This window comes from Nerophis ophidion, linkage group LG16 (assembly GCF_033978795.1).
Source record: "Nerophis ophidion isolate RoL-2023_Sa linkage group LG16, RoL_Noph_v1.0, whole genome shotgun sequence".
Lineage (NCBI taxonomy): Eukaryota > Metazoa > Chordata > Actinopteri > Syngnathiformes > Syngnathidae > Nerophis > Nerophis ophidion.
The window spans coordinates 35,757,841-35,782,439 of record NC_084626.1 but is presented as its reverse complement, the minus strand read 5'-3'; the positions used below and the strand labels follow the sequence as shown (position 1 = coordinate 35,782,439).

General features: G+C 39.0%; 2 protein-coding genes and 2 non-coding genes across 11 annotated transcripts in view; all 4 read left to right on the top strand.

Annotated features, from left to right (window-relative positions):
- Window positions 1-24,599, top strand: part of asip1 (agouti signaling protein 1) — a 213,461-nt gene that overhangs the window by 147,715 nt on the left and 41,147 nt on the right. The window lies entirely within an intron of this gene.
- LOC133535322 (store-operated calcium entry regulator STIMATE-like) overlaps window positions 1-24,599 on the top strand; it is a 38,763-nt gene that overhangs the window by 12,470 nt on the left and 1,694 nt on the right. For 2 of the 6 annotated variants that reach the window (XR_009802200.1, XR_009802201.1), the window contains exons 2-8: window positions 6,456-6,504; window positions 6,583-6,678; window positions 6,775-6,896; window positions 9,261-9,373; window positions 17,615-17,692; window positions 17,782-17,925; window positions 23,286-24,397. Coding sequence is in view for 4 of the 6 variants with exons in the window: in XM_061875030.1 (XP_061731014.1) it covers window positions 6,456-6,504; window positions 6,583-6,678; window positions 6,775-6,896; window positions 9,261-9,373; window positions 17,615-17,692; window positions 17,782-17,925; window positions 23,286-23,399 (716 nt within the window). In the remaining 2 variants the exon portion in view is untranslated. Of the gene's footprint in view, window positions 1-6,455; window positions 6,505-6,582; window positions 6,679-6,774; window positions 6,897-9,260; window positions 9,374-17,614; window positions 17,693-17,781; window positions 17,926-23,285; window positions 24,446-24,599 lie in introns of those variants that run through there. The other 4 variants (XM_061875030.1, XM_061875029.1, XM_061875031.1 and 1 more) reach the window with 4 other exon arrangements.
- trnar-acg (transfer RNA arginine (anticodon ACG)) lies at window positions 20,347-20,419 on the top strand. The gene has a single exon. It is a non-coding gene; the product is annotated as a tRNA-Arg (tRNA).
- Window positions 20,770-20,842, top strand: trnar-acg (transfer RNA arginine (anticodon ACG)). The gene has a single exon. It is a non-coding gene; the product is annotated as a tRNA-Arg (tRNA).

Sequence of the window (24,599 nt, the reverse complement as noted above, 5' to 3'; positions counted from 1 at the left end):
TTTATGTTTGTTATTGTGACTTTCTTTTTGCACTGCAAATTTACACTGCTTCACACCTGAAGTTCCAGACAAATAAAAAAAGGACTTGAATTGATTTACACTAAGTTTATCTGGCGGACCTTTGCTAAAATGATAGTTTAATCTATTTTTCACACAACTTCGTCTCGCGCTTGTTAGCTAGCTACAAAGGTGCAAAATCTTACCGAGTTAATATTGCATTCTCTAGTTTTCCGACATAATGCCACTTCTTTAAATGCTATCGTATCACGGAGGACATAAAAACTAGGTATTCATGTGTGATGACATCACCGATTATTGTTGACAAATTAATTTGTCAGCGTCGATACTTGTCGACAATTGGTTGCACCCCTCGACATGAGCGGGATGCCCAGAAGAAAGACGGGAGACTTTTAATGAGGCAGAATGAAATTGTCCATTTTTCTTCATGGCTCAGATGTAGAGCGGCGGTTTATAAACTTTAGATTTCCTAGTACGAATCTAGCTTCTCCCATCTGAGTTATAGCCTTTGAGTAAGACCTGGTGCCAGTCCCAATGCTACTCACACTGCCATGGGGACTACAAAAGGAAATGAGCAACTATGCTATAATCTGGCTCATTTACTGTACCAACAATTCCGTACAACACAGTATTCATGAATCTAGACTCTAAATCAAATAGGGTCCACTTCCTGTTTCATGGTCATAAACACGTTTCCTCTTTTCCATCACTGCTACTGTTATTCGGTGGCTTAACTAAAACAATACATTTTGTATTGTGCAATAATTCCTAGTTTAGGTTCCAAGTGGAAATCTCACAAGATATTTTGAGGTGTTTTCTTTCCAATTTTTGTTTTTTCGTGTCACTATTGAGCGTGAGGTATATTTGCAAATAAGCCTTTGCAAGCGCAACGAGAACATGCCAACTCCACATTTTGAGGCCAAAACTGATATTAACCACTAACTCACTGTCGTGCCAAAAACACATACATGTTAGAAATGGATTTTGTTTTAACTTGGCAAATTGCTAGTCTCCAATGGGCAATAGAACACAGTTATTATATTTCCTTGAATTGCCGCCGGGGCGCTAATTAATTTAAAACCTCTTCTCACTCTTGCGCTTACCAAAGGCATGCGGTAAAAGTAAGCATGCGCTAATTATTTTAAAACCTCTTCTCACTCCAGCACTTACCAAAGAAATGCAGTAAAAATTTGAGTGTGATGTAAGCTTGGACCTTAAATCCTACTGAATAGCTCTTAATCTTCTTTCCTCTATGCGATTTCAAATTACCGGTATTGAAATCAGCCTCCTCCATTTTGAAAATGATGACAGGGGAAGTGTCACTCGTGATGTCACGACTTTCACCAAGCGGTAATACTAAGCATGCGCTAATTATTTTGGGAAGCAAGTAATTCAAGGCAGGCGCATACTCTATGCCCTGCGGCAATTCAAGGAAATACGGTAAATGGTGCTTGCTGTGATCCTAATGTCACTGTATTGTTTTGAATTACAACTGGATGCAACGCCTGATGCATTTAACAGTAAATGGAACGCAGCCATTAATTAACTGTTTTTTTTTAGTTGACAATTTTTTTTTTACATTTTAAAGAAAGTAAGGCACAACTGTCTCTTTGGAAAATACAAACCCCGTTTCCATATGAGTTGGGAAATTGTGTTAGATGTAAATATAAATGGAATACAATGAATTGCAAATCATTTTCAACCCATATTCGCTACATAAACATTTTTTTTGTGTGCAAATAATCATTAACTTTAGAATTTGATGCCAGCAACACGTGACAAAGAAGTTGGGAAAGGTGGCAATAAATACTGATAAAGTCGAGGAATGCTCATCAAACACTTATTTGGAACATCCCACAGGTGTGCAGGCTAATTGGGAGCAGGTGGGTGCCATGATTGGGTATAAAAAAAGCGTCCTAAAAAATACTCAGTCTTTCACAACAAAGGATGGAGCGAGGTACACTCCTTTATCCACAACTGCGTGAGCAAATAGTAAAACATTTTAAGAACAATGTTTCTCAAGAAATTTAGGGATTCCAACATCAACGGTCCATAATATCATCAAAAGGTTCAGAGAATCTGGAGAAATCACTGCACGTAAGCGGCATGGCCGGAAACCAACATTTAATGACCGTGACCTTCCATCCCTCAGACGGCACTGTATCAAAAACCGACATCAATCTCTAAAGGATATCACCACATGGGCTCAGGAACACTTCAGAAAACCACTGTCACTAAATACAGTTGGTCGCTACATCTGTAAGTGCAAGTTAAAGCTCTACTATGCAAAGCGAAAGCCATTTATCAACAACATCCAGAAACTCCGCCGGCTTCTCTGGGCCCGAGATCATCTAAGATGGACTAATGCAAAGTGGAAAAGTGTTCTGTGCTCTGACAAATCCACATTTCAAATTGTTTTTGGAAATATTTTACATCATGTTATCCGGACCAAAGGGAAAGCGAACTTCAAAAGCCAGCATGTGTGATGGTATGGGGGTGCATTAATGCCCAAGGCATGGGTAATTTACACATCTGTGAAGGCACCATTAATGCTGAAAGGTACATACAGGTTTTGGAACAACATATGCTGCCATCTAAGTGCCTTCTTTTTCATGGACACCCCTGCTTATTTCAGCAAGACAATGCCAAGCCACCTTCAGCACGTGTTACAACAGCGTGGCTTCGTAAAAAAAGAGTGCGGGTACTTTCCTGGCCCGCCTGCAGTCCAGACCTGTCTCCCATCGAAGATTTGTGGCGCATAATGAAGCGTAAAATACGACAGCGTAGACCCCAGACTGTTGAACGACTGAAGCTCTACATAAAACAAAAATGGAAAAGAATTCCACTTTCAAAGCTTCAACAATTAGTTTCCTCAGTTCCCAAACGTTTATTGAGTGTTGTTAAAAGAAAAGGTGATGTAACACAGTGGTGAACATGCCCTTTCCCAACTACTTTGGCACATGTTGCAGCCATTCTAAGTTTATTATTATTTTCAAAAATAAAGTTTATAAGTTTGAACATCAATTATCTTGTCTTTGTAGTCCATTCAATTGAATATGGGTTGAAAAGGATTAGCAAATCATTGTATTTCGTTTATATTTGCATCTAACACAATTTCCCAATTCATATGGAAACAGGGTTTTTACATCAGAACTGTATTTATGTACATTCTGTAAATTTGTTTTAAATGTTTTTCAAAAATTAGCTTTTTTTTCCAAATGTAGTAAATTTAGAATAAAAAGATCACCAGCTACAGTAGTGGCTGGTGCTTTCTGTGCACATTATGGCCAAGGTAAACACTGGTAAACAGAGTTGTGGTTCCATTGGGTCGGTCTCTGGCACAGAGCTGACAGCTGTGTGGCTTAATGAGCGCAGTCTCAGTCGTGTGCGTCTCGTCACAGTGCAGCCTCTTGTGGAAAGCAGAGAAGAAGAGTGTTCAGTATCACTGTTCTGTTCTGAGCAGCACTGTGAGCAGGACATGTATGCATGTTTGAAAGAGGCCCTCGCCTGTGTCCAGATCACACATCACTGCCGGCTTTGCGCTGGGTGTGTTCAGTATGAAGTCACACAATAATTGAAGTCACAATTTTGTGTGTAATTTTCTAACCTAACAGTATAGTATTGGTTTTACGAAACAATAAAATGACCTTTCACCTTTAATGATAGTTTGTTAACCTAAAACAATTATACTATCAGTTGTTTCATTGTGAATTTTATTTTAAAAAGTAAAACTCCTTCTATTATACCTGATTTTAAGATAACAATACTAATTTGTAAGGAACAGCAAGGGTTTTATTTGTATAGGACATCTCTTCATATTCAGTCTGGAACCTTCTTTCCTTTGCTCTCAGGGATTAATTACAATTGGGACTTTAAAGCCCATTAATTAGACTATTCACAAACATATCAGCTTTACAGGAGCTGCTACAATATTACAGTACATTTGTCAACAGTGGGGCCAGTGCTAAGCGATCATGTCTCAAGAGTGTTTAAAAAAAAAAAAAATGAATATCACCTCTGAGCGAAGTTTGCATTTTCTACCTCCTGCTTGCATGAATTCACTCAAAATCCACAGTCCAAAAACATGCACAATCAACAGTTTCACTCAAAATAATTCAACCCCCATGCACATTATATACAGTATTTTCAAAATGTACACACTAGAAATGCGCGGTTTGCGGTCTCATTCGCGGAGTCCGCGGATAAACCGCGGGTCGGGCGGGTGACATGACGAAAAAATTGATTTTAATTAGATTCGGCCGGGTGGCGGTTGAATCATCCGGAAATATTTGATATACATGGTTCTGGGATCGGTATCCTTTGCCATTCAAAGAGCCATATAAGACCCGTGTCACAAAGCGAAGAAGACAATAGGAGACGCTAATATTCTCTAGAATGACTACCGGTAGTAACCCCGATAATAAGTATTAGGGCGTGCTATGAAGTCATTGACTTTGTCGCCCTCTACAGCATGTTTGATCTGCTTGTCAGTCCAACAACATGTTGTGTGTGGCTTCCGCAGCAACACGCACACGACTGCAAGGCATTCTGGGTGACACAGAGTACACTAATGGTTGTGATATAAACAATTTTAACACTCTTAGTAATATGCGCCACGCTGTGAAGCCACACCAAACAATATTGACAAACACATTACGGGAGGACATCCTCTCGGTAACACAACATAAACAAATACCCATCATCCTTTGTATCCATGACAAACCTGACTATTTTATACACCCCGCTAGCAGCAAAATGATCATTAAAAATACCTATTTCAGAAAACAAGTTGTGTATGACATCAGATGAGACACAGGAGAGATTAGTTAAACAAATAGAATAGAAAGTACTTTATTGACCCCTGGGGGAAATTCAGCAAGCATGTTTTAAATACTTTTTATGTACTTGTTCAAAGCAAAGACCAGAGAAAAAGAACAATGCCCAAAAAAATAATGCAGCCCAAAAAAATGAAATCTATTGATATGGATGAATGAAATAACGAATAATTTAAGAATGATCTCTGTAGAGATCCAGATTAAGTGTAAAAATCAAATGACAGTTGATGTACCATCTGTTAAAATTTCTCAGACAATTCGAAATGAGGCTTAGTAGTATGTATCATTGACCTCCATGCACTTTTATGGGCATGTTCTTGATGTTCTCCTGAGAATTTTTCTCCCAGACTTGAATCAGTGCATTAGTCAACTCCTGGACAGTCTATGGTGTGACAAGGCCTGTTTAGTGGTGGGTCAGTGATATTCTAAGGAAGCACCTTTCTTGATTTGATTCAGGTTTGGGGAATGGACTGACCAGTCCATAGCATCAAGTCCTTTGTCATGCAGAAAATGCATGAGGCAGCACATTGTCATGCATCAGAAGGAGTCCAGGCGCAAAGCGTCAGCATATTTTCCGCCAATAGGTCTTAGGATCTTATCCTTACTCAAGGCAGTGAGGATATCTCTGGTTAACACATGGTGGTTTGTGCGGCCCTGTAAGGATATGCCTCCTCACACCGTTACTGACCCGCTGTTATACTGGCCTTGCTTTACAGTAAAGAGCACAGATCTACCAATTCCTAGTCGTCTTTGGCAAATAATTTCAACTCTGTCCTTGGGTTGTTAGACTTGGCCCCATTTAAGTCTGTTTCTGACTGTGTGAGCAGAATCATGCACATTAGTGGCCTACTGGAGGTCAATTTGTAAAGCTCTGGCAGTGCACTTCATGTTTTTCCTTGCACAAAGGAGCAGATGGTGATCCTGCACTGTTGTCCTCTTACGCCTTTCAGGTCTGCTGGTGAAGGGACTTTTCTCCTGGTATCTCTTACATGCCCTTGACACTGTACTGGTAGACATAGCAAACCTTGACATTGCTCGCATTGATGTGCCATTCGGGCTAAACTGCAAACCAGCGTCATACTACCCCCCTACTGACTCACAAGCAGCATTGCTCCCTAATTGGACAGGTTGATGTCCCAGTCATGTTACATTAGATAGATAGATAGATAGATAGATAGGTCTGTATTGTCATTGCACAAGTACAACGAAACTTTGTTTTCAGCACAAACCCGTTCAAGATTAGACAAATAATCCGTGTACATTATAATTATTGTCTATTATTGAAAAAAAATAACATTTATAATAACTTAATCTTTTTTTTAATAAGAATTGAAAAATATCTGTAAAAAGAAAAGGAAAAAAGCTCAATTAATTGAGTTAGGCTAAGTTGTTTTACACGGTGGCAAATATTTTGGTCAAATTCCAAGCAAAACAACATTTTGGGTGGTTAAGATTCCACTGTATTTGTGCTGAATACAGGGTTGTTTCCTGATTGAATATAGAACAAGAGTTTGGACAGAAAATTCAGCTGAATTGATTTCATTAATTTTGCATGATCTGTTGCACATCTCACTTACAGCATCCGGTCTTTTTTCCCCACAGTAAAACGCCTCAGGGAGCCCAAACATGAGCGGAGACCCTGGAAAATCTGGTCAGTCTTCAAATGAGTCCCACAACATTACCATGCTTTATAAGTACTGTTTATCATATGTCTTGTATCACCGGGCAGGTTCCTGGATACTTCCAAGCAGGCTATTGGGATGCTTTTCATCCACTTTGCTAATGTTTACCTTTCAGACCTTACAGAGGAGGATCCCTGCTCGCTGTGAGTCACTCTTTCCTGTTTGACCATCATCCTATATTTTTGTGTTTTTTCTCATCACTTTTTAATATTTCTATATAATATTTTCCGTTTTCCTAGATACCTCATTAACTTCCTATTAGATGCCTCATTGGGAATGTTGTTGATCTACTCTGGCATACGAGCTGTCAGTGCGGTTGTCGAGTGGAGGCAGTGGGAGTCTCTCCGCTTTGGAGAATATGGTGAGGATTGAAAAGGTTTCTTTATCCTACTCTCACTGCCCACTGTAGATGATATACGACAGAAATTATATGTGGCCGACGATAGAACATTTAATACTATTGTTACATCATGATAACGCAAGTTGATGACACATTCTAGCTGTGTGCCGCAAATTTGACAGTGACAAGTGAACAAACGCGTCCTCAGCGTAATGTAGCATTCTCACTAGCGGCTAATATCCCTCCATAGCGCAAAGCCACGTCAGCAATTTCTCAATTCAATGGTGGCAAAAAGTAAAGGTAAGTTACAGTGTTTTGACAAGTATCATCCATGGAGGACAAACAACAGTTTAACACATTGTAGAAGCATATGCCAACTGCAAACGAGTAACGATACCATGTATAGTATCATTACATGTTGATACAGTGGTTAGATCGATTTTTTTATCATCAAAAAATATTTTGTAGTTTTTTTTTTTTAACTCAGGAAATAAGTCCCTAAACACAGGAGCGTTTCAAAGGGAAACTGCAGTTTTTTGGAATTTCCCTCATAGTTCACAATCTTTAAGAGACAAGAAGACGGATGTATTTTCTTAATGGATTCTAACTCGTAAATAAAAGTCCAATTACAATTGAGTCAATGGTAGGTTGTCTATTCAGCCCATAAATCCCTCTAAATAACCATCCAAAAAGCGCCAATAATTCATTTACATTTCCTGACCTGAATTTTAACCAGGTAATAATGACATTGTTATTTTAAGCATTGACGCAGACAAACTATTTTTCGCGATGCATTGTCAGAGAAAGCTAACGAGCTTGTTGCTGCTATATTAAGTTGGGGAGCTGCTTTCTCGCCTCGGGAGTTCATGAAAATGTAAACTAGATTTTTTTAAAATGCCTCTCACCTTTATAGTAAAAGGATGAGGATATAATTTAAAAGTTGGTCAACTTTGGAATCCAATTTAGACACGGAAATGTTGGGAAAGTCACGAAAAGATGTTTGGTTTCACACCTATGAGGCTCAGCAGTATGTATGTCTCAACAGGAATATATGAACATTGTAACAGTTGGGTCAATGTTAGCAGACATTGTAGAGTAAGTGATGTTTTATTACGTTTGTTGGCTCTCATGAATTCTGCCGTAAGTAGTAATCAGTGATGATGTTGAAGGCAAAAGCAAACATAGTGATACGTTTGTGAAATTAATATGCTGCCGTGTGCTTAAAATGAGCAAAATATGTTAATATTAAGTGTTATCATGAATCTGCCTGTTGCTATATTACATACTGTATATAGTAACAGTGTATATAAAACCTTGATTGGGGCGTGTAAATATTTTAAGCACTTTATAGCCGTAAAAAACAACACCTACCACAGACTCAATTGTAAGTGGACTTTTGATCGCATTTATTTACAAGTTAGAATTCATATAAAAAAACAAAGACATATGTGTTCTTGTCTTCCATAAGGATTGTGAATGATAGGCAAAATTCCAAAAAGATTGCAGTTACACTTTGAAGGAAAAAACAAAATTTTAAAATTAGAGCCAAAAGTTGGAAATAATTTGAATATTTAATTGATTTTGTTACACCGTTATCAAATGTTTTTGTCTGATTATAATTGTGATCAAAAATGTAATCATTCAGTAAAATTTAAAGTTTAATTAAAGGTAAAGTACTAATGATTGTCACACACAGACTAGGTGTGGTGAAATTTGTACTCAGCATTTGACCCATCCCCTTGTTCACCCCCTGGGAGGTGAGGGGAGCAGTGGGCAGAAGCGGGGGCCTTGCCCGGGTGTCATTTTTGGTGATTTGGTGGTAATGACCAATACTGCCCCTGTAACTATTATCATTTCCATACCAGGTTCCCCTGTGGAGTGAATGAGCAATATTAGATAATTTTATTTGTTTATGTGATGTATTTAACTGTTGGAGGGAATCATCCAGTAACAGCTCAATACCAGAGTTCAACTGCAGCCTTGAATTAGTATTCTTGAACAAACAAACAGTTGCACAAGCTCTCAGTTGCTCCTCTGCTGTGTTTAGGTACATATTTTGATGTTCAGCATACATTTTTACTTGTTATCATTGTGTGAATAAAATAATCAAAAAAGGCATTGCTGTATACATTTAATCCCATTTCTTATTTGCTGCAATAGGTCTGTCCCTAAGGACTTAAACTTCAACTAGTTATTGAAAAGATAGATAATAGATCCTTCCAGGCTACTGCTAAGGCACTTTTGATCATGGCCTCAAACCGCAGTCAAACTCACATTTTAGGCGCCCTCTACCTGATCCTAATTGCGCAACTGGGACTATAATCAGTATAAGACATTTGACCAAAATTACTCTGTTTTCATTATGTCTTATTTGTGTTTGTTTAGGAGAGCCCATACAATGCACAGCATGGTTGGGTCAGTGTATCCTCTACATCCTTATCATGATGTTTGAGAAAGTCCTCATCATGCTGGTCCTCCTCATCCCCCAGTGGAAGAAGGTCAGTACTGATTTTGATAGCAAGTCGGGAGTTAAATGATGCAATTCATAGTCATCTCACCTTGAAATGAACAACTTTAAAATTTCTATAATATATATGACTATATATTTAAAATATTGGTGGCCCCAACGGTTTTGTGTTAGCATCAGCATCTATGCAAACGTAATGCAACTATTCACACTTGATTGCTACCCTATATTTATTCAGTTTTTCACCACGTAAAGGGGAGCTGCACTTTTTATGGAATTTTGTCTATCGTTCACAATTTTTCTAAAATACATGACCACGAATTGATTTTTTTTTGTTTAATGCATATAAAATATTAAATAAATGCGATCAAAAGTCCGCTTACAATGGAGTCTATGGGAGCCGTTCAGTTATAAAATGATTAATGGGTTGTACTTGTATAGCGCTTTTCTACCTTCAAGTTACTCAAAGCGCTTTGACACTACTTTCACATTTACCCATTCACACACACATTCACACACTGATGGAGGGAGCTGCCATGCAAGGCGCCAACCAGCACCCATCAGGAGCAAGGGTGAAGTGTCTTGCTCAGGACACAACGGACGTGACGAGGTTGGTACTAGGTGGGAATGGAACCCAAGACGCTCGGGTTGCGCACGGCCACTCTCCCCACTGCGCCACACAGTTCTGCCTATGGAGCCCCTAAAAAAACATCTTAACACCTCTATTTGGGTTTTATATGATGTAAGTATGTATGTAATGAAGTAACAGGAACATTTATAATAACATTTAATATTTACGTATTTTGATCATTTTAAGCATACGCGGTACATTAATTTGACAAATGCATCACAAGGTTTGCTTTTTTTTTTTTTTTTTACTTCATCACTGATCACTACTCATTGCAGACTTTATAAGAGCCAACAAACATAATTAAAAACCACTTACTGTGCATGGTCTGCTGTCATTAGGATGCCGACTCCTGGGATGTTTATATATTCTCATTTAGGTAAAGAATGTCCCATAATCCTCACGAAGAAACGGTGCGGGGGAAAACAAGCACTTTTCGTGTCGTTCTGGCCAGTTTCAGGTCTGATATGGTGGTCAAAGTTTCCCGACTTGTCGCATTATATTCTCAGCCATCTACTTTCCAGCAGGGAAGCGAGGAAACAGCAGACCACTTGCTGATGTAAACCTAGCGACACACAGGGGGATTACGTCGCCGTTATAAATAGTTTTTCTGCGTTAGTGCTTACAATAACAATATCACTAATACTTAGTCAATATTCAAGTGACAAAATGTAACTGGAGTATTATTGGCGTTATTTTAATGGTTATTCATCGGATTTTATCGGTGGACTAGTGGGGCTACCATTGGCTCTGCTGTTAGGGTACTTTTTTTTACTCTTATTTAGAATGCATTAAAAAAAATCCATTCATCTTCATGTCTTTCATAATGATTGTGAACGATAGGCAAAATTAAAAGAAAAAAAGTGCAGTTCCCCTTGAATAAAGAACAAACTTAAAAGGGGCTGTTTGCAACTCGCTCACAGTTACATTTTCAAAGCAAAAAATATATGAAGAGCAATATTAGCAAGCTTATAGTGCCGTTAGTGATTTGACAGAACATTTAGATTTTAAAACTGTCTATATGTTCCACAAATATTCAATTTGGGTATTAACATTTTTTACCAGCCCATAAAATCATTAGTGTTAACAGCGGTTACTCACCTGGTCTCGTCAACACGTAAGCGCAAGGAGCGTGTGCACTAGAGATGCGCGGATAGGCAATTATTTCATCCACAACCGCATCACAAAAGTCGTCATCCACCCTCCATCCGCCCGAACCAACATTTTATCCAAACCATACCCGCCCGCCACCCGCCCGTATTTATATATCTAATATAGACGATGCAAGGCATTAGTGAGGTTAGAAAGCTTTTAAACAAAGGAGACTGATCCAATGCAGCAGAGACATTCAATGCGGGCCACGCATTAATATCTCTTGGCCACGCATTAGTGGCTTAGAGATATTGATGCGTGCTAATATTATGTATAATTATTATAATATTATTGTCATTTCCATTTAGAAAGTGTTGACAATTGTTGCCAATGCCCTCAGATCAGGAGTGCGTTCCTCACATTTTGTGTGCGCAGTTGCAGCAAGCAGAACGATGCTTTTAAGAAGTTAAAAAAATGTTTTAGAAAGACTAGGCCTATATTTTCGTTAGGTAAAAAAAAATTCTGAATTTATTTCAATGAATATTAAGTTGTTAACGTTATAATGCTCAAATAGGGATGAGGGCGGGGTGCACAGTGAAACAGTGAACAATTTTGCGACAAAGATGAACCTTTATTGATTGATCTGCAGCCATAACAAAATATCAGACACTTTCTATTGTCAACGACAGGCAGGGGAAAAAAAGATAAACACATAGCCTATGTTGTAGGCATTGGCTTAGGCTCATACATTTTTAAGTTGAAATAAAAAAATAAATAAAAAAATGTGCCTCATAAGCCTTAGGCTGTCAATAACGCACACAAACTTAAATTATACAATAACATATGTATGTCATCCCTATTTAAACAAAAATAAATTTAAAGGTCTACTGAAATGAGATTATCTCATTTAAACGGGGATTGCAGGTCCATTCTATGTGTCATACTTGATCATTTCGCGATATTGCCATATTTTTACTGAAAGGATTTAGTAGAGAACATCGACGATAAAGTTTGCAACTTTTGGTCGCTAGAAAAAAAAAAAAAAAAGTAAAAAAAAAAAAAGGCGATTGCATTGTGAGCGATTCAGATGTTTTTAGACACATTTACTAGGATAATTCTGGGAAATCCCTTATCTTTCTATTGTGTTGCTAGTGTTTTAGTGAGTTAAATAGTACCTGATAGTCGGAAGGGTGTGTCCACGGGTGTGTTGACGCCAGTGTCTGAGGGAAGTCACGGCAGCTACATGGACGGCGCAAGCTCCACAGAACTTCAGTAAGAGGCGACTTTTTATCACAATTTTCTCACCGAAACCTGCCAGTTGACAAGTGGTCGGGATCCATGTTCGCTTGACTGCTCTGATCCATAGTAAAGCTTCACCTCCGGGAATTTTATACAAGGAAACACAGTGTGTTTGTGTGGCTAAAGGCTAAATCTTCCCACCTCCATCTTTGTACTTTGACTTCTCCATTATTAATTTAACAAATTGCAAAAGATTCAGCAACACAGATGTCCAGAATACTGTGTAATTGCGCGATGAAAAGAGATGACTTTTAGCTGCTAGTGGTGCTGCGCTAATATGTCCCCTCCAACTCAAGACGTCACGCGTCATCATTCCGTGACGTTTTCTACAAAAAACTCTGCGGGAAATTTAAAATTGTAATTTAGTAAAACTAAAAAAGCCGTATTGGCATGTGTTGCAATGTTAATATTTCATCATTGATAGATAAATTATCAGACTGCATGGTCGGTAGTAGTGGGTTTCAGTAGGCCTTTAATAAATAATAATAATAATACATTACCTGCAACTTATTGGCCAATGCAAATAGCTGAAGGGGGAGAATCAAACCCATCAGACTGCACTTTATCATCAAACATGAATTATAATGAAAATAGACAGTCGCGACAAACAAAGCAGGCTAAATAGCCTTACATTTTAGCCAATCGGAGATGCACTTCACTTGAAAGGGAGGCCAAATAATTAACACACTGTAGTATATCTCGAATAGAAAAAAAACACAATAAACAACGCAATTGCCTTAAATCCTTTGCATTGTAGTGCGCCCAAACAACACGTAACCATCAAAATTATTCAGCTGATTGAACTCAATATAGGTTAGACATGGGCTTATTTGGTATAGCCTATGTAACGTAGACTAATTCGTTTAACATATCCAACCGTACATCTACTTACTTTTTTTTTGTTAGCACTATGCAGGGATAAAACGGCATCTACAGTGCCAGGATTAAGGCGAGAGCACCTGGCCTCTAAAATGGGCCCTGCTGTGCTGAAGGAGCGCTCACTTGCAGCTTTTGCAAATCACGTAGCCAGCATTGCTATCATCCTGATTTACAACCTAATAAAAACGAGTCCACGCTGAAGTTTTCTGGTCTTTTTTTTCCCTGGTCTCTAGTATTCCCTTTTTTCGTTTGTCGCGTACCACCTTTGCTGCCGGCGTTGCCATCTTTTTCTTTTTTTCTTCTTCTTCTATTGTGTTTTATTGTGTTGTGCTGCAGTGCCTGATGAATAATTGACTGTTTCAAAGAGTGCTGCTTGTTTTTCGTATGTGGGTAACAACATTTAACTATGTATATATGTTTCCGAATTGGTTCAACGGCCACCCGCCCGAATCCATCTAAAATAAAAAATTTTCGTCATGTCACCCGCCCGACCCGCGGTTTATCCGCAGACTCCGCGGTTGTGTCTGCGAACCACGCATCTCTACTGTGCACATACAAAAGCAGTCCAAAAGAAGCAACATACAATTTGCAGTGGTTGTTATGATAGACTATAGATTTAGTGATAGCTAATGCTAACTATCCAAATCGGTATCATTAGCTAAAAACACCTAAAGCTAATGCGCATGCATGTGTTCATTACGTACGTAGCTACATCATTATGTCATAGAAGCAGTAAGAGGGCGGGATATAATATTAGAAACTTAGTGCCCTTTAGACATCCGTGTAAATGTTGCTAAAACAGCCCTTTAAGTGCTTGAGTGTTAAAGGGGAACTGCACTTGTTTTTGGAATTTGGCCTTTCGGTCACAATCATTATAAAAGACATGACTGATGTATTTATTTTAATGCATTCCAACTTTTAAAAAAAACATAAATAAAAGTCTGCTTAAAGCAGAGCCAATGGCAAGTGCTTTATTCCGCCCATAAAATCCAATAAATAACCATTCAAAAACCGCCAACAGTATTCCATTTACATTTCGTGATTTGAATATTAAATGAGTATTGGTCATATTGTTATTATAAAGTCTAACGCAGACAAACTATTTATCGCAGCGCTGTGATCACAGGCATGTGCACAATTGTGACATGATGGACTAGCAAGGTGTTTCCTCTCTTACTTGCACACTGGAAGTTTATTGTAGATCATAAATCATGCTTTTCACCTGGACAGAAGAAGTCTGAGGACGTATTACAACAAGTTAGTACCCTTTGACAGCCATTTAGGACACAGAAATGGCGAGATACGATGCAAAAAGATGTTTTCTTTTTTCTCCACCATCACTGACTATTGCTCACCGCAGACTTCATGAGAGCCAAACCAACTTAGTAAAACATCACTTACTGTTCAATGTCTGCTGTCAGTGGGATGCAGACTCCTAGGATGTTCATATATTCCCATTTAAATGAAGAATGAAAGGTCACAAAGTAAAGGGGGTGAAATCAAGCGCCTTTTGTGTTGTTCTCGACATTTCTGGGTCTAAATTGGCTGTCAAAGTGTACCAACTTGTCAGAATATGGCTTTGTCCTTCTACTATCCAGGTGAGCGCCATGATTTATGATCTAGAATAAAGTTTGACGAGCAAGGAAACGAGGAAGCAGCCTATCAGTTGATCATGTCAACAACATAGGCACACAAGCTGGTGATCAAGGCGCTAGTAGTTTGTCTACGTTAGCGCTCACAATAACACTATCACTAATACTTGGTGAATATTCAATTCATGAAATGTAAATGGAGTATTGTTGGCGCATTTTGGATGGGTTTTTTTTGGGCGGAATAGAGGACCTCCCATATATATCATTTATTTCTCAGGAAATTTTACTGTGATTACTAGTGATGGTGTGACTTAACTTCAGGTTTAGAGACTTGAGTTTTCCACAGATTAGACCTCAGTCAACGTCTTCCAACAAACTACCCCAGTCGGACGAGACACTTTATTACTTTACTCTTATGCTATTTATTTGCTAACTAATTCATTATCTTAAAAATATATTCTTAGAAAAATAATACATACTCAACTTTATCGATTACTGTCAACACTATAACTGTAACATTGTGAACCTGGTTGGTAATAAATTAAGTTATTTCCAGGTACAAACCCCGTTTCCATATGAGTTGGGAAATTGTGTTAGATGTAAATATAAACGGAATACAATGATTTGCAAATCATTTTCAACCCATATTCAGTTGAATATGCTATAAAGACAGGATATTTGGTGTTTTAACTCATAAACATTTTTTTTTTTTGCAAATAATCATTAACTTTGAATTTGATGCCAGCAACACGTGACAAAAAAGTTGGGAACGGTGGCAATAAATACTGATAAAGTTGAGGAATGCTCATCAAAAACTTATTTGGAACATCCCACAGGTGTGCAGGCTAATTGGGAACAGGTGGGTGCCATGATTGGGTATAAAAGCAGCTCAGTCATTCACAAACAAGGATGGGGTGAGGGTCACCACTTTGTAACCAAATTGTCTAACAGTTTTAGAACAACATTTCTCAACGGGCTATTGCAATGAATTTAGGGATTTTACAGTCTACGGTCCGTAAAATCATCAAAAGGTTCAGAGAATCTGTAGAAATCACCACACGTAAGTGATGATATTACACACCTTTGATCCCTCAGGCAGTACTGCATCAAAAACCGACATCAGTGTGTAAAGGATATCACCACATGGGCTCAGGAACACTTCATAAACCCACTGTAAGTAACTACAGTTGGTCACTACATCTGTAAGTGCAAGTTAAAACTGTACTATGCAACGCCAAACCAATTTATCAACACCACCCAGAAACGCCGCCCTCTTCGCTGGCCCTGAGCTAATCTAAGATGGACTGATGCAAAGTGGAAAAGTGTCCTGTGGTCTGACGAGTCCACATTTCCAATTATATTTGGAAACTGTGGACGTGGTGTCCTCCGGATCAAAGAGGAAAATAACCATCCGGATTGTTATAGGCGCAAAGTTCAAAAGCCAGCATCTGTGATGGTATGGGGGTCTATTAGTGCCCAAGCCATGCATAACTTACACATCTGTGAAGGTACCATTATTGCTGAAAGGTACATACAGGTTTTGGAGCAACATATGTTGTCATCCAAGCAACATTTCAGCAAAACAATGCCAAACCACATGTTTTAACAGCATGGTTTCGTAGTGAAAGAGTGCGGGTACTTTCCTGGCCCGCCTGCAGTCCAGACCTGTCTCCCATGAAAAATGTGAGCGCCTTATGAAGTGTAAAATACGACAACGGAGACCCTGGACTGTTGAACGACTGAAGCTCTACATAAAACAAGACTGGGAAAGAATTCCACTTACAAAGCTTCAACAATTAGTTTCATCATTTCCAAAACTTTTATTGAGTGTTGTTAAAAGAAAAGGTGATGTAACACAGTGGTGAACATGCCCTTTCCCAACTACTTTGGCACGTGTTGCAGCGATGAAATTCTAAGTCAATTATTTATTTGCAAAAAAAAAAAGTTTATGAGTTTGAACATCCAATTTGTTGTCTTTGTAGTGCATTCAACTGAATATGGGTTAAAAATGATTTGCAAATCATTGTATTCCGTTTATATTTACATCTAACAAAATTTCCCAACTCATATGGAAACAGGGTATGTATATTGTTCAAAAAATGACAGTGTAATGCTTGAATAAACATAAAGGACAGCACCTTGAAAGTTAAATGCTGAGGCGTGGCGCAGTGGGAGAGTGGCCTTGCGCAACCCGAGGGGCCCTGGTTCAAATCCCACCTAGTACCAAACTCGTCACGTCCGTTGTGTCCTGAGCAAGACACTTCACCCTTGCTCCTGATGGGTGCTGGTTGGCGCCTTGCATGGCAGCTCCCTCCATCAGTGTGTGAATGTGTGTGTGAATGGGTAAATGTCGAAGTAGTGTCAAAGTGCTTTGAGTACCTTGAAGGTAGAAAAGCGCTATACAAGTACAACCCATTTATCATTTAATGTGTGTTTCCATGCCAGAGTACATTTAGCAGTACCTATAAAACACTACTTGGTAACGGTATAGCTCTCCAGCATGTATGTCAGGACAAGTCCTTTTTTTTTTTTTTTCTCTTTACACTTTTATGACATTTGCAAATGCTTAAATATTTTTTTATGAAGACGCCTGCACAGTAGATAGAGCTTTTTTGATGGTGGCAGTTTTAGCCAATAACCAATAAACTAAGTTAAATAAATAAATATTGTGAAATTAGAACAAGGTTTCTCTGTTATGTCGACAAGTACATGTGAATAAAGTTATATCATTTACGATTTAAGATTGCGTATGTTTGTGACACGTGTGAAAAATGTGTTGCAGCTTGCTCTTCTCAACCCCATTGAGAATCCTGACCTGGAACTGGCCATCGTCATGCTCATCGTTCCTTTCTTTGTGAACGTAAGTCTTACCTCCTCACACGCAATGGTGCGTTATTATCTATCGAGGAGTGTACCATTCACTGCAGCATCCTCTGTGTTGTCTTTAAGGCCCTCATGTTTTGGGTAGTAGACAATTTCCTAATGAAGAAGCACAGGACCAAAGCAAAGCTTGAGGAGAGGGAAGAGGACTCTCGGGGGAACAGCAAGGTGCGCTACAGACGAGCATTGTCTCACGATGACTCAGAGTCAGAGGTTGGTATCGCCAATGTGTGGGTAGTCACTTTCTGGAAACTTCTTTTAGGTGCAATACATTTTTGCTATTAGTTTCAGAATGTGTCAAAGCCCAATGATAAACAAACTGGAGTTTGAAAATGGCTCCCCAGGCCTTACTAAGGAAACCCCTGGTCTTAATGGTTTACAAAGTCAATGTTTATTTTACATTGTTAAGATTTGACACAAATAAGGCATCTCTTTTGCTGAGCATGTTGATTGCTACTAGCTAAACACCTATTTACAAATTTTATTTGTAAAAACCAGATGTGTTTTGAACTACAGCGTGCGTCATCTTAAGTACTTGTGGGTATTTTCTGTTTATTGTGTGAATGCCACACATACTGTGTTATTTTAACTATCCTCTTCTGTCAAACATTGCTTGCCTTCTTCTACCCCGGTTTTAAACCAATCAATACCAGTCAAATATCAAACCACCCGGATTTGTCAGGACACATTGGCTACCATTTTTTTAACTTGTTAACTCCCAGATTACCTACAAATCCAGGTTTTCAAAATATATTTTTCTTATTGAAAATGAATGGGCCACTTTTTAAATTTGCACAATTCCTACCAATTCAAACCGTTCCAACATCCACATAGTCCACTCACCTTTGACATTAAAGCCAACGTGTTTCCCGGTTCTGAAAATGGCTACTTTTCCAGAAATGAAAAGGAAGTTGTTTCCTTTGAAAATGAATGGGTAATATACAAACTTCTTCTTATCCCACATTTATCACCTGATTTGTACTGCTTCAACATCCACACACTCCCCTCACCCTGGGCATTCAAACTAACCTAATTTTCTGTACATGTTCTGATTACCTGGAATTCCAGCTTTTGAAAATATAATTTTCCCATTGAAAATGAATGGGCAACTTTTTAATTTTGCCCAATTCCCACATTTCTTACCAATTCAAACCCTTCCTACATCCACACACTCCACTCACCTTTGACATTGAAGCCAACATGTTTCCCAGTTCCGAAAGTTCTTAGTTTTACAGAAATTACCACAAGGTTTTTTCCACTAAAAATGAATGGGTAATATGCGAACCCCTTGTTATTCCACATTTCTCACCAGATTTGAACCGCTCCAACATACACTCACTCCCTTCACCGTGGACATTCAAACCAACACCATTTTCTGTACATTTTCTGATTACTAGGAATTTCAACGTTTCCATTGCATTGTATGCTCTTTTTCGTTTTGTTTTCTTCCTTTCAACTACCCCTCCCTTGTTTCATCTAATTTCTAACGTTCCACCATTGCGGCATTACTTCTTTCACATTTCTCGTCCAATTAAAAAAAAAAAAAAAAATCCAAAATCAAATTCCCATTAAAATGAGTAGAGATGTTCTATGTTTAACACCTCCCACATTTCTAACCCAATTTTAATTGTTACACCATCCACACATTCCAGTAATCCCAGACATTCAAGCCAGCACCTGGGTTCCTAAATTTCCTGGATTACTCGGATTCACCAGGAATTTTTCAAAATTTAAAACAAATAGACAATATACAAACCTTGCTTATCCTACATTTATCAACAACTTTTATCCAAGGGTCAAAACACTTCTTTCTCTTGTAAGTCAAGTGCTAGAATGCTAATGTTAGCATTTTACCCCTTTTTGGTAATTTCTCATCCATAAAACTAGATATTTGACACATGCTAACTGTTTTGGCTATTTTTGCAACCATTTATCCCATAGTCATATAACTCTGTACTTGATATATGCTAACTGTTGCGTGCTAACGTTTTCATCCATTTTCGCAGGCGTACACATTAAAGTAATTAAATTTGGTACATGACACATGCTAACTGATAGCATGTAAGCATGCCAATTTGTTTTGCCTATTTTTCTGGCATACACCTAAGTCATATAATTTGGTACTTAACACAAGCTATCATGCTAGCATGCTAACATTACAATGCTAGCCTTTTTTAGCTATTTTTGCATATGTGCGCCTCAGTCATATAACTTGGTACTTGACACATGTTAATTGTTACTTACTTGCATTACAACTGTCGGCATGGTAACGTTAGCATTCCAGTCCGACGTGCATGTTTCTGCGGCATACAGCATTCACACACAATTTCTATTGGAATTGCATATTCAACAGAGCCATAGGTTCCCTACCCCTGCACTACACTCTGGTTTGTTGACAGTACGTGAGGGTTATGCAACCCCTCTGCCAGTTTTTAGGCAATGTTTGTAAGTGCAACACGGTTAAAGCCATAACATTTTTAGAAGAACAGATTGTTGTGGTCACTATGTGTATGTTAGTCTATCAGCAATGCTGCATGTGCTTCCTGTTTGTGTGCTGGGCTCAAAAAGTCTGCAGCGTGTCTAAGTGTGGGGGGAGGTGCTTCAACTTGTGCTCTGGGGTGCTCATGTGGTGTAGGGCCAGTGGCGCAATGGATAACGCGTCTGACTACGGATCAGAAGATTCTAGGTTCGACTCCTGGCTGGCTCGAATTTTTATTTTTGCAGTATTGTTTTTTGACTGGACTTTACCAGTAGAATAATCACCACTGTCTTACAAAAATAGTTTTGTATTCCTTCTAGTATTATTATTAGCCTGTTTGGTTTGTGCAAATTTTCAAACTTTTTTTCCCCCCATAGTAATCAATGGAAAAACAAATAATCTGTCACCAGTTTGAAAACTTTTAATAACAATGCCCATTCGCTAAAACACAAACTACTTTTTTGTCAGGTCTTCTGCTCACAATAGCAAAGCACGTGGTTTGTGTTGGGTGAAAAATGCAGCAGAGCTGCGGTTCTGGGGGAGGAGTGTGTCGCTCTTCCACGTCAGGGTTGAACACAGGGCCAGTGGCGCAATGGATAACGCGTCTGACTACGGATCAGAAGATTCTAGGTTCGACTCCTGGCTGGCTCGGTGTTTTTGAAGGGTGGGATATACGTAAATTATCTTTAGATGTGAGTGTGAATGCTTCCTTGTCTATATATGTACCCTGTGATTGCCTGGCTACTGGTCGAGGATGTGTCCCTCCTTTCATCCGAAGTCAGCTTGAATAGGCTCCACCTCACCCATGACCTTAATGAGGACAAGCAGTTTAGAGGGTGGATGAATGTATTTACAACAACAAGTAAATGCTTTAGCTTAAAGAAATTTCTTACAGTCTCTTAACTTTTCGGTTTGTTTTTCACCGCAAAAGTGAAAAAACATCCTTCGAATAGGCTCCACCCTTTACGGGATTAATACTTTGAACCAGACCCTATGACTAGATCTGTCCTTTATGTAAGTATGTGAGCACAAACTGATGAAGACTGCTCTCTGAGAGGCGAAACGTTTTCTTACGAAATTTGAACTGTCCAATTATTATAGATTCAATTCCTTAAAACTCACTTTGTTGTGACCACAAATACATTTTAGCATCCATCCATCCATCCATTTTCTACCGCTTATTCCCTTTCGGGGTCGCGGGGGGCGCTGGCGCCTATCTCAGCTACATTTTAGCAATTCCAAAAAAAAAAAAAAAAGATTCAGATTGATATAAAGGTAAGAGAAAGTATCTGTTCTGCAGGTAAGGGTGCGACACTGGGCCAGCAGCACAATGGATAATGTGTCTGACTACGGAACACAATGTTCTAGTTACCGCACTTTGAAAAACTCACCATGATATTGCTCATTTCCTGGAGAAGTAGCTAGGGAGCTAAACACGAAGGTGTCCTTATTTGCAAAACCAATTTTTCATACTTGTTGGTGTCTGTTTTTATGTATTTGGGATCTCCATAAGTAGTGCAAATAATTAAAAAAAGAACCACAGAGGCATGGTGGGAATATTTATAAAACAATCTTGCCTTTTTTCAAACACGTGCCAAATGAGCCGTTTGGAATTTGAGATTTTAGAAACGTATTTTGCCTTAGTTACGGCAGCGGATATCTCCATATATGGTAGAGGTTTACCCAAAGAGTTTAGCGCAAGTATGCCATTTTTATCCAGTTGTAGTCAATAAGTTCCTTCTTTTTATATACAGAAGGTATGTATAGCCGAGGTTGCTGTGGTTTATCTGTAAAAAAATTTTTTTTGCCTTTTGGTCCGGGACCCTTTGGGACTGTGTGGCACTTTACGTTTCTAAAATCTCAAATTCCAAACGGCTCATTTGGCACGTGTTTGAAAAAAGGCAAGATTGTTTTATAAATATCCCCACCATGCCTCTGCGGTGCTTTTTTTGTGGACTTCTGGATCTGCCTCCCGGGAGCCTTTTGGCCATGGAGACGAGCTGCCGGGTCTCTGCCACACCGGAGTTGGTTTGGAGAGACTGAAGGAAATGCGGATGAGGGGATAGGGCTGCGGAGCTAGCACTGAGTGCTGGGACGGAGAGGCTTCGCGGTGTCTTGGCTGGGTGAGCAGGTGTTGGACACCTCAGTCTCCTTGGACGTATCCTCGCTCATCCATGCGGACCGAGAGTTGGTTGGCGGCCGAGAGTGGAGTCGGCTCTCTTGGTTGCTTTGTTGTGTCTGCTCCTGTCTCTGGCCATGCTCCCTCCACGCCAAAAGGCCACCACAGTGTATATGTTTATTTTACTTTTTATTAATAGCTGGGTGTTGTATCCGCTGCTTTAATGTCTTTCTTGTCCTTTGTGTTTCATGTTTACCTCTTACACACATGTAAGAGGGATGTGTACTATGGCTATGAGTTGTTTTTTTCCCTTGGCCTCAGTCTAGACCCCCTCTCCAGGGCCCAGGCTTAGACCGCTTTTTTAATTTAATTTTATTTTAATCTTCTATTTTTTTCCACCATTCCCCCCCACTTGTTTACCTGTATCTCACCTTTTTTGTAAGGGGCGCTGGAAGTCTGCAGACCTGTCAGCGATCCTGTTCTGTCTCCCTGTAATGTTTGTCTGATCTTGAATGGGATTGTGCTGAAAATTTTAATTTTCCTGAAGGAATAAATAAAGTACTATCTAATCTAATATAAGCTAAGTTAAAATAGTGCTCAATACTCCTAGAGCGCAATATTCCTTTGGTCAGGAAAAAACACACAGACGCTATTTTGTCCTCACAGGTCTTTTTCACAGGTTTCCCTGCTCTCATAAGCTCCCCTGAAGAGCAGAGAAACCTGTGAAACAGACCCGTAGGGATGAAATAGCCTCTTAGGGAACATGTATGTATGTATGTATGTATGTATGTAAATAAATATGTTTATGTATGTATGTATGGATCGATACATCCATACACATGTGTATATATACATTCATACACATATACATAGTGTGGCCCATAATGAAAACAAGTGTGACACCTATGAAGTGTAGACAAGTGAACAATTGACCCTAACTTGCATTTTACCCAGTTTTTTTTTCTTTGTTATTAGATCCTTTTCTCAGCAGATGATGAAATGGACGAGTCCGACGAAGAGGATGTTCGCCGCCTGGCAGGTCTAAAGACGGTCAAGAAAAAGAAGCTGCGAATGGGCATCCCTGTTTGACCGAGGGTCTCGGAAAACAACCACGTCGGAAGCAAACGTAAAAGCCGCCACACTTCCTTATCTACAGACAAACATGGGGATGGATCCCTTTAATGGCGCTAAGGACTTGGGTTTTTTCTTTTCTTTCAGCCAGCCAATGACACTCCTGGATGACTATTTATTGTGTTTTGAAGACACTAACGAGCATCACGTTGTTAAAGCGTAGGCCTACTCTGCATAATAGGAAAATATGCAACATTTACTTTACTTACTGCAGTGTACGGACGTTTGTGCTTGAGGGATCATCTTCGTTTTGGCTATATTTTTTATATAAATGCCATTTTCTCATGTAGACCACCAAGACCTGCGTGTGCTTGTCTGCGTGCGTGTGTATGGTGTGCTTGCGTGAAGCCCTTGATAACTACTGTAATTGTTGTGTTTGCATCAGAATCCTTTCAAGTCCAGTCACTGCAAAATCCCAGACAATTTTCAATCCACTAGTGTTTTGTCTTTAAATTGTGTCACTATTTTTTCATTTTTTTTCATACATGCAGCTTTTATTTTTGGGCCAAAATGTTGACTATGCTGGCTCCAAAAGTGTTCTCCCAAAAAGATGAGCAAATATGGGAACCCTCTCTTGCACAATTTACCACATTTGCTTTTTTTTTTTCCTTTGTGTTTCTTTAGCACAGTGACAGTGTGCCTGAGCAACATTACCAGCAGATGTTAATTTGTTGTTGACTTGTGTTTTTATTGTTTTATCAGGGCTCCAGGTGCATTCAGCAGGCTGTGATTTCAAGAATGGGATGTGCATAGACCGTTATACTGTTAAGTGACTGTGGACCAAGCAGTTAATGAGAGAAATGGTGTTAGAGTAAATATACGCCTGTTTACGTTGGTGTGTGTGCAGAGTTGACTGATGGACCCTTTGAAGAAAATGGACTGCGACATTAACTGTGACTGTGCCGCTGTGGATGATTTCACGGTGGCATTAAAATGATATTTTATTGGGAAAAAAGGTAAGGTACCATTATAAATGAATTTACAATAAAGAATGTGATCAACTATTTTGAGTAATTAAAAACTGCTTTTTTGGGCACTTTAAATCTTTTCAAAAGCCAGATAATTATTGGAGAATGTTACCAAGATTTGCAATAACGATGTCATAATTGCCGTGGTGTGTCGATAGGTTAGCTGGATCCTATCCTCATAATACCAGCA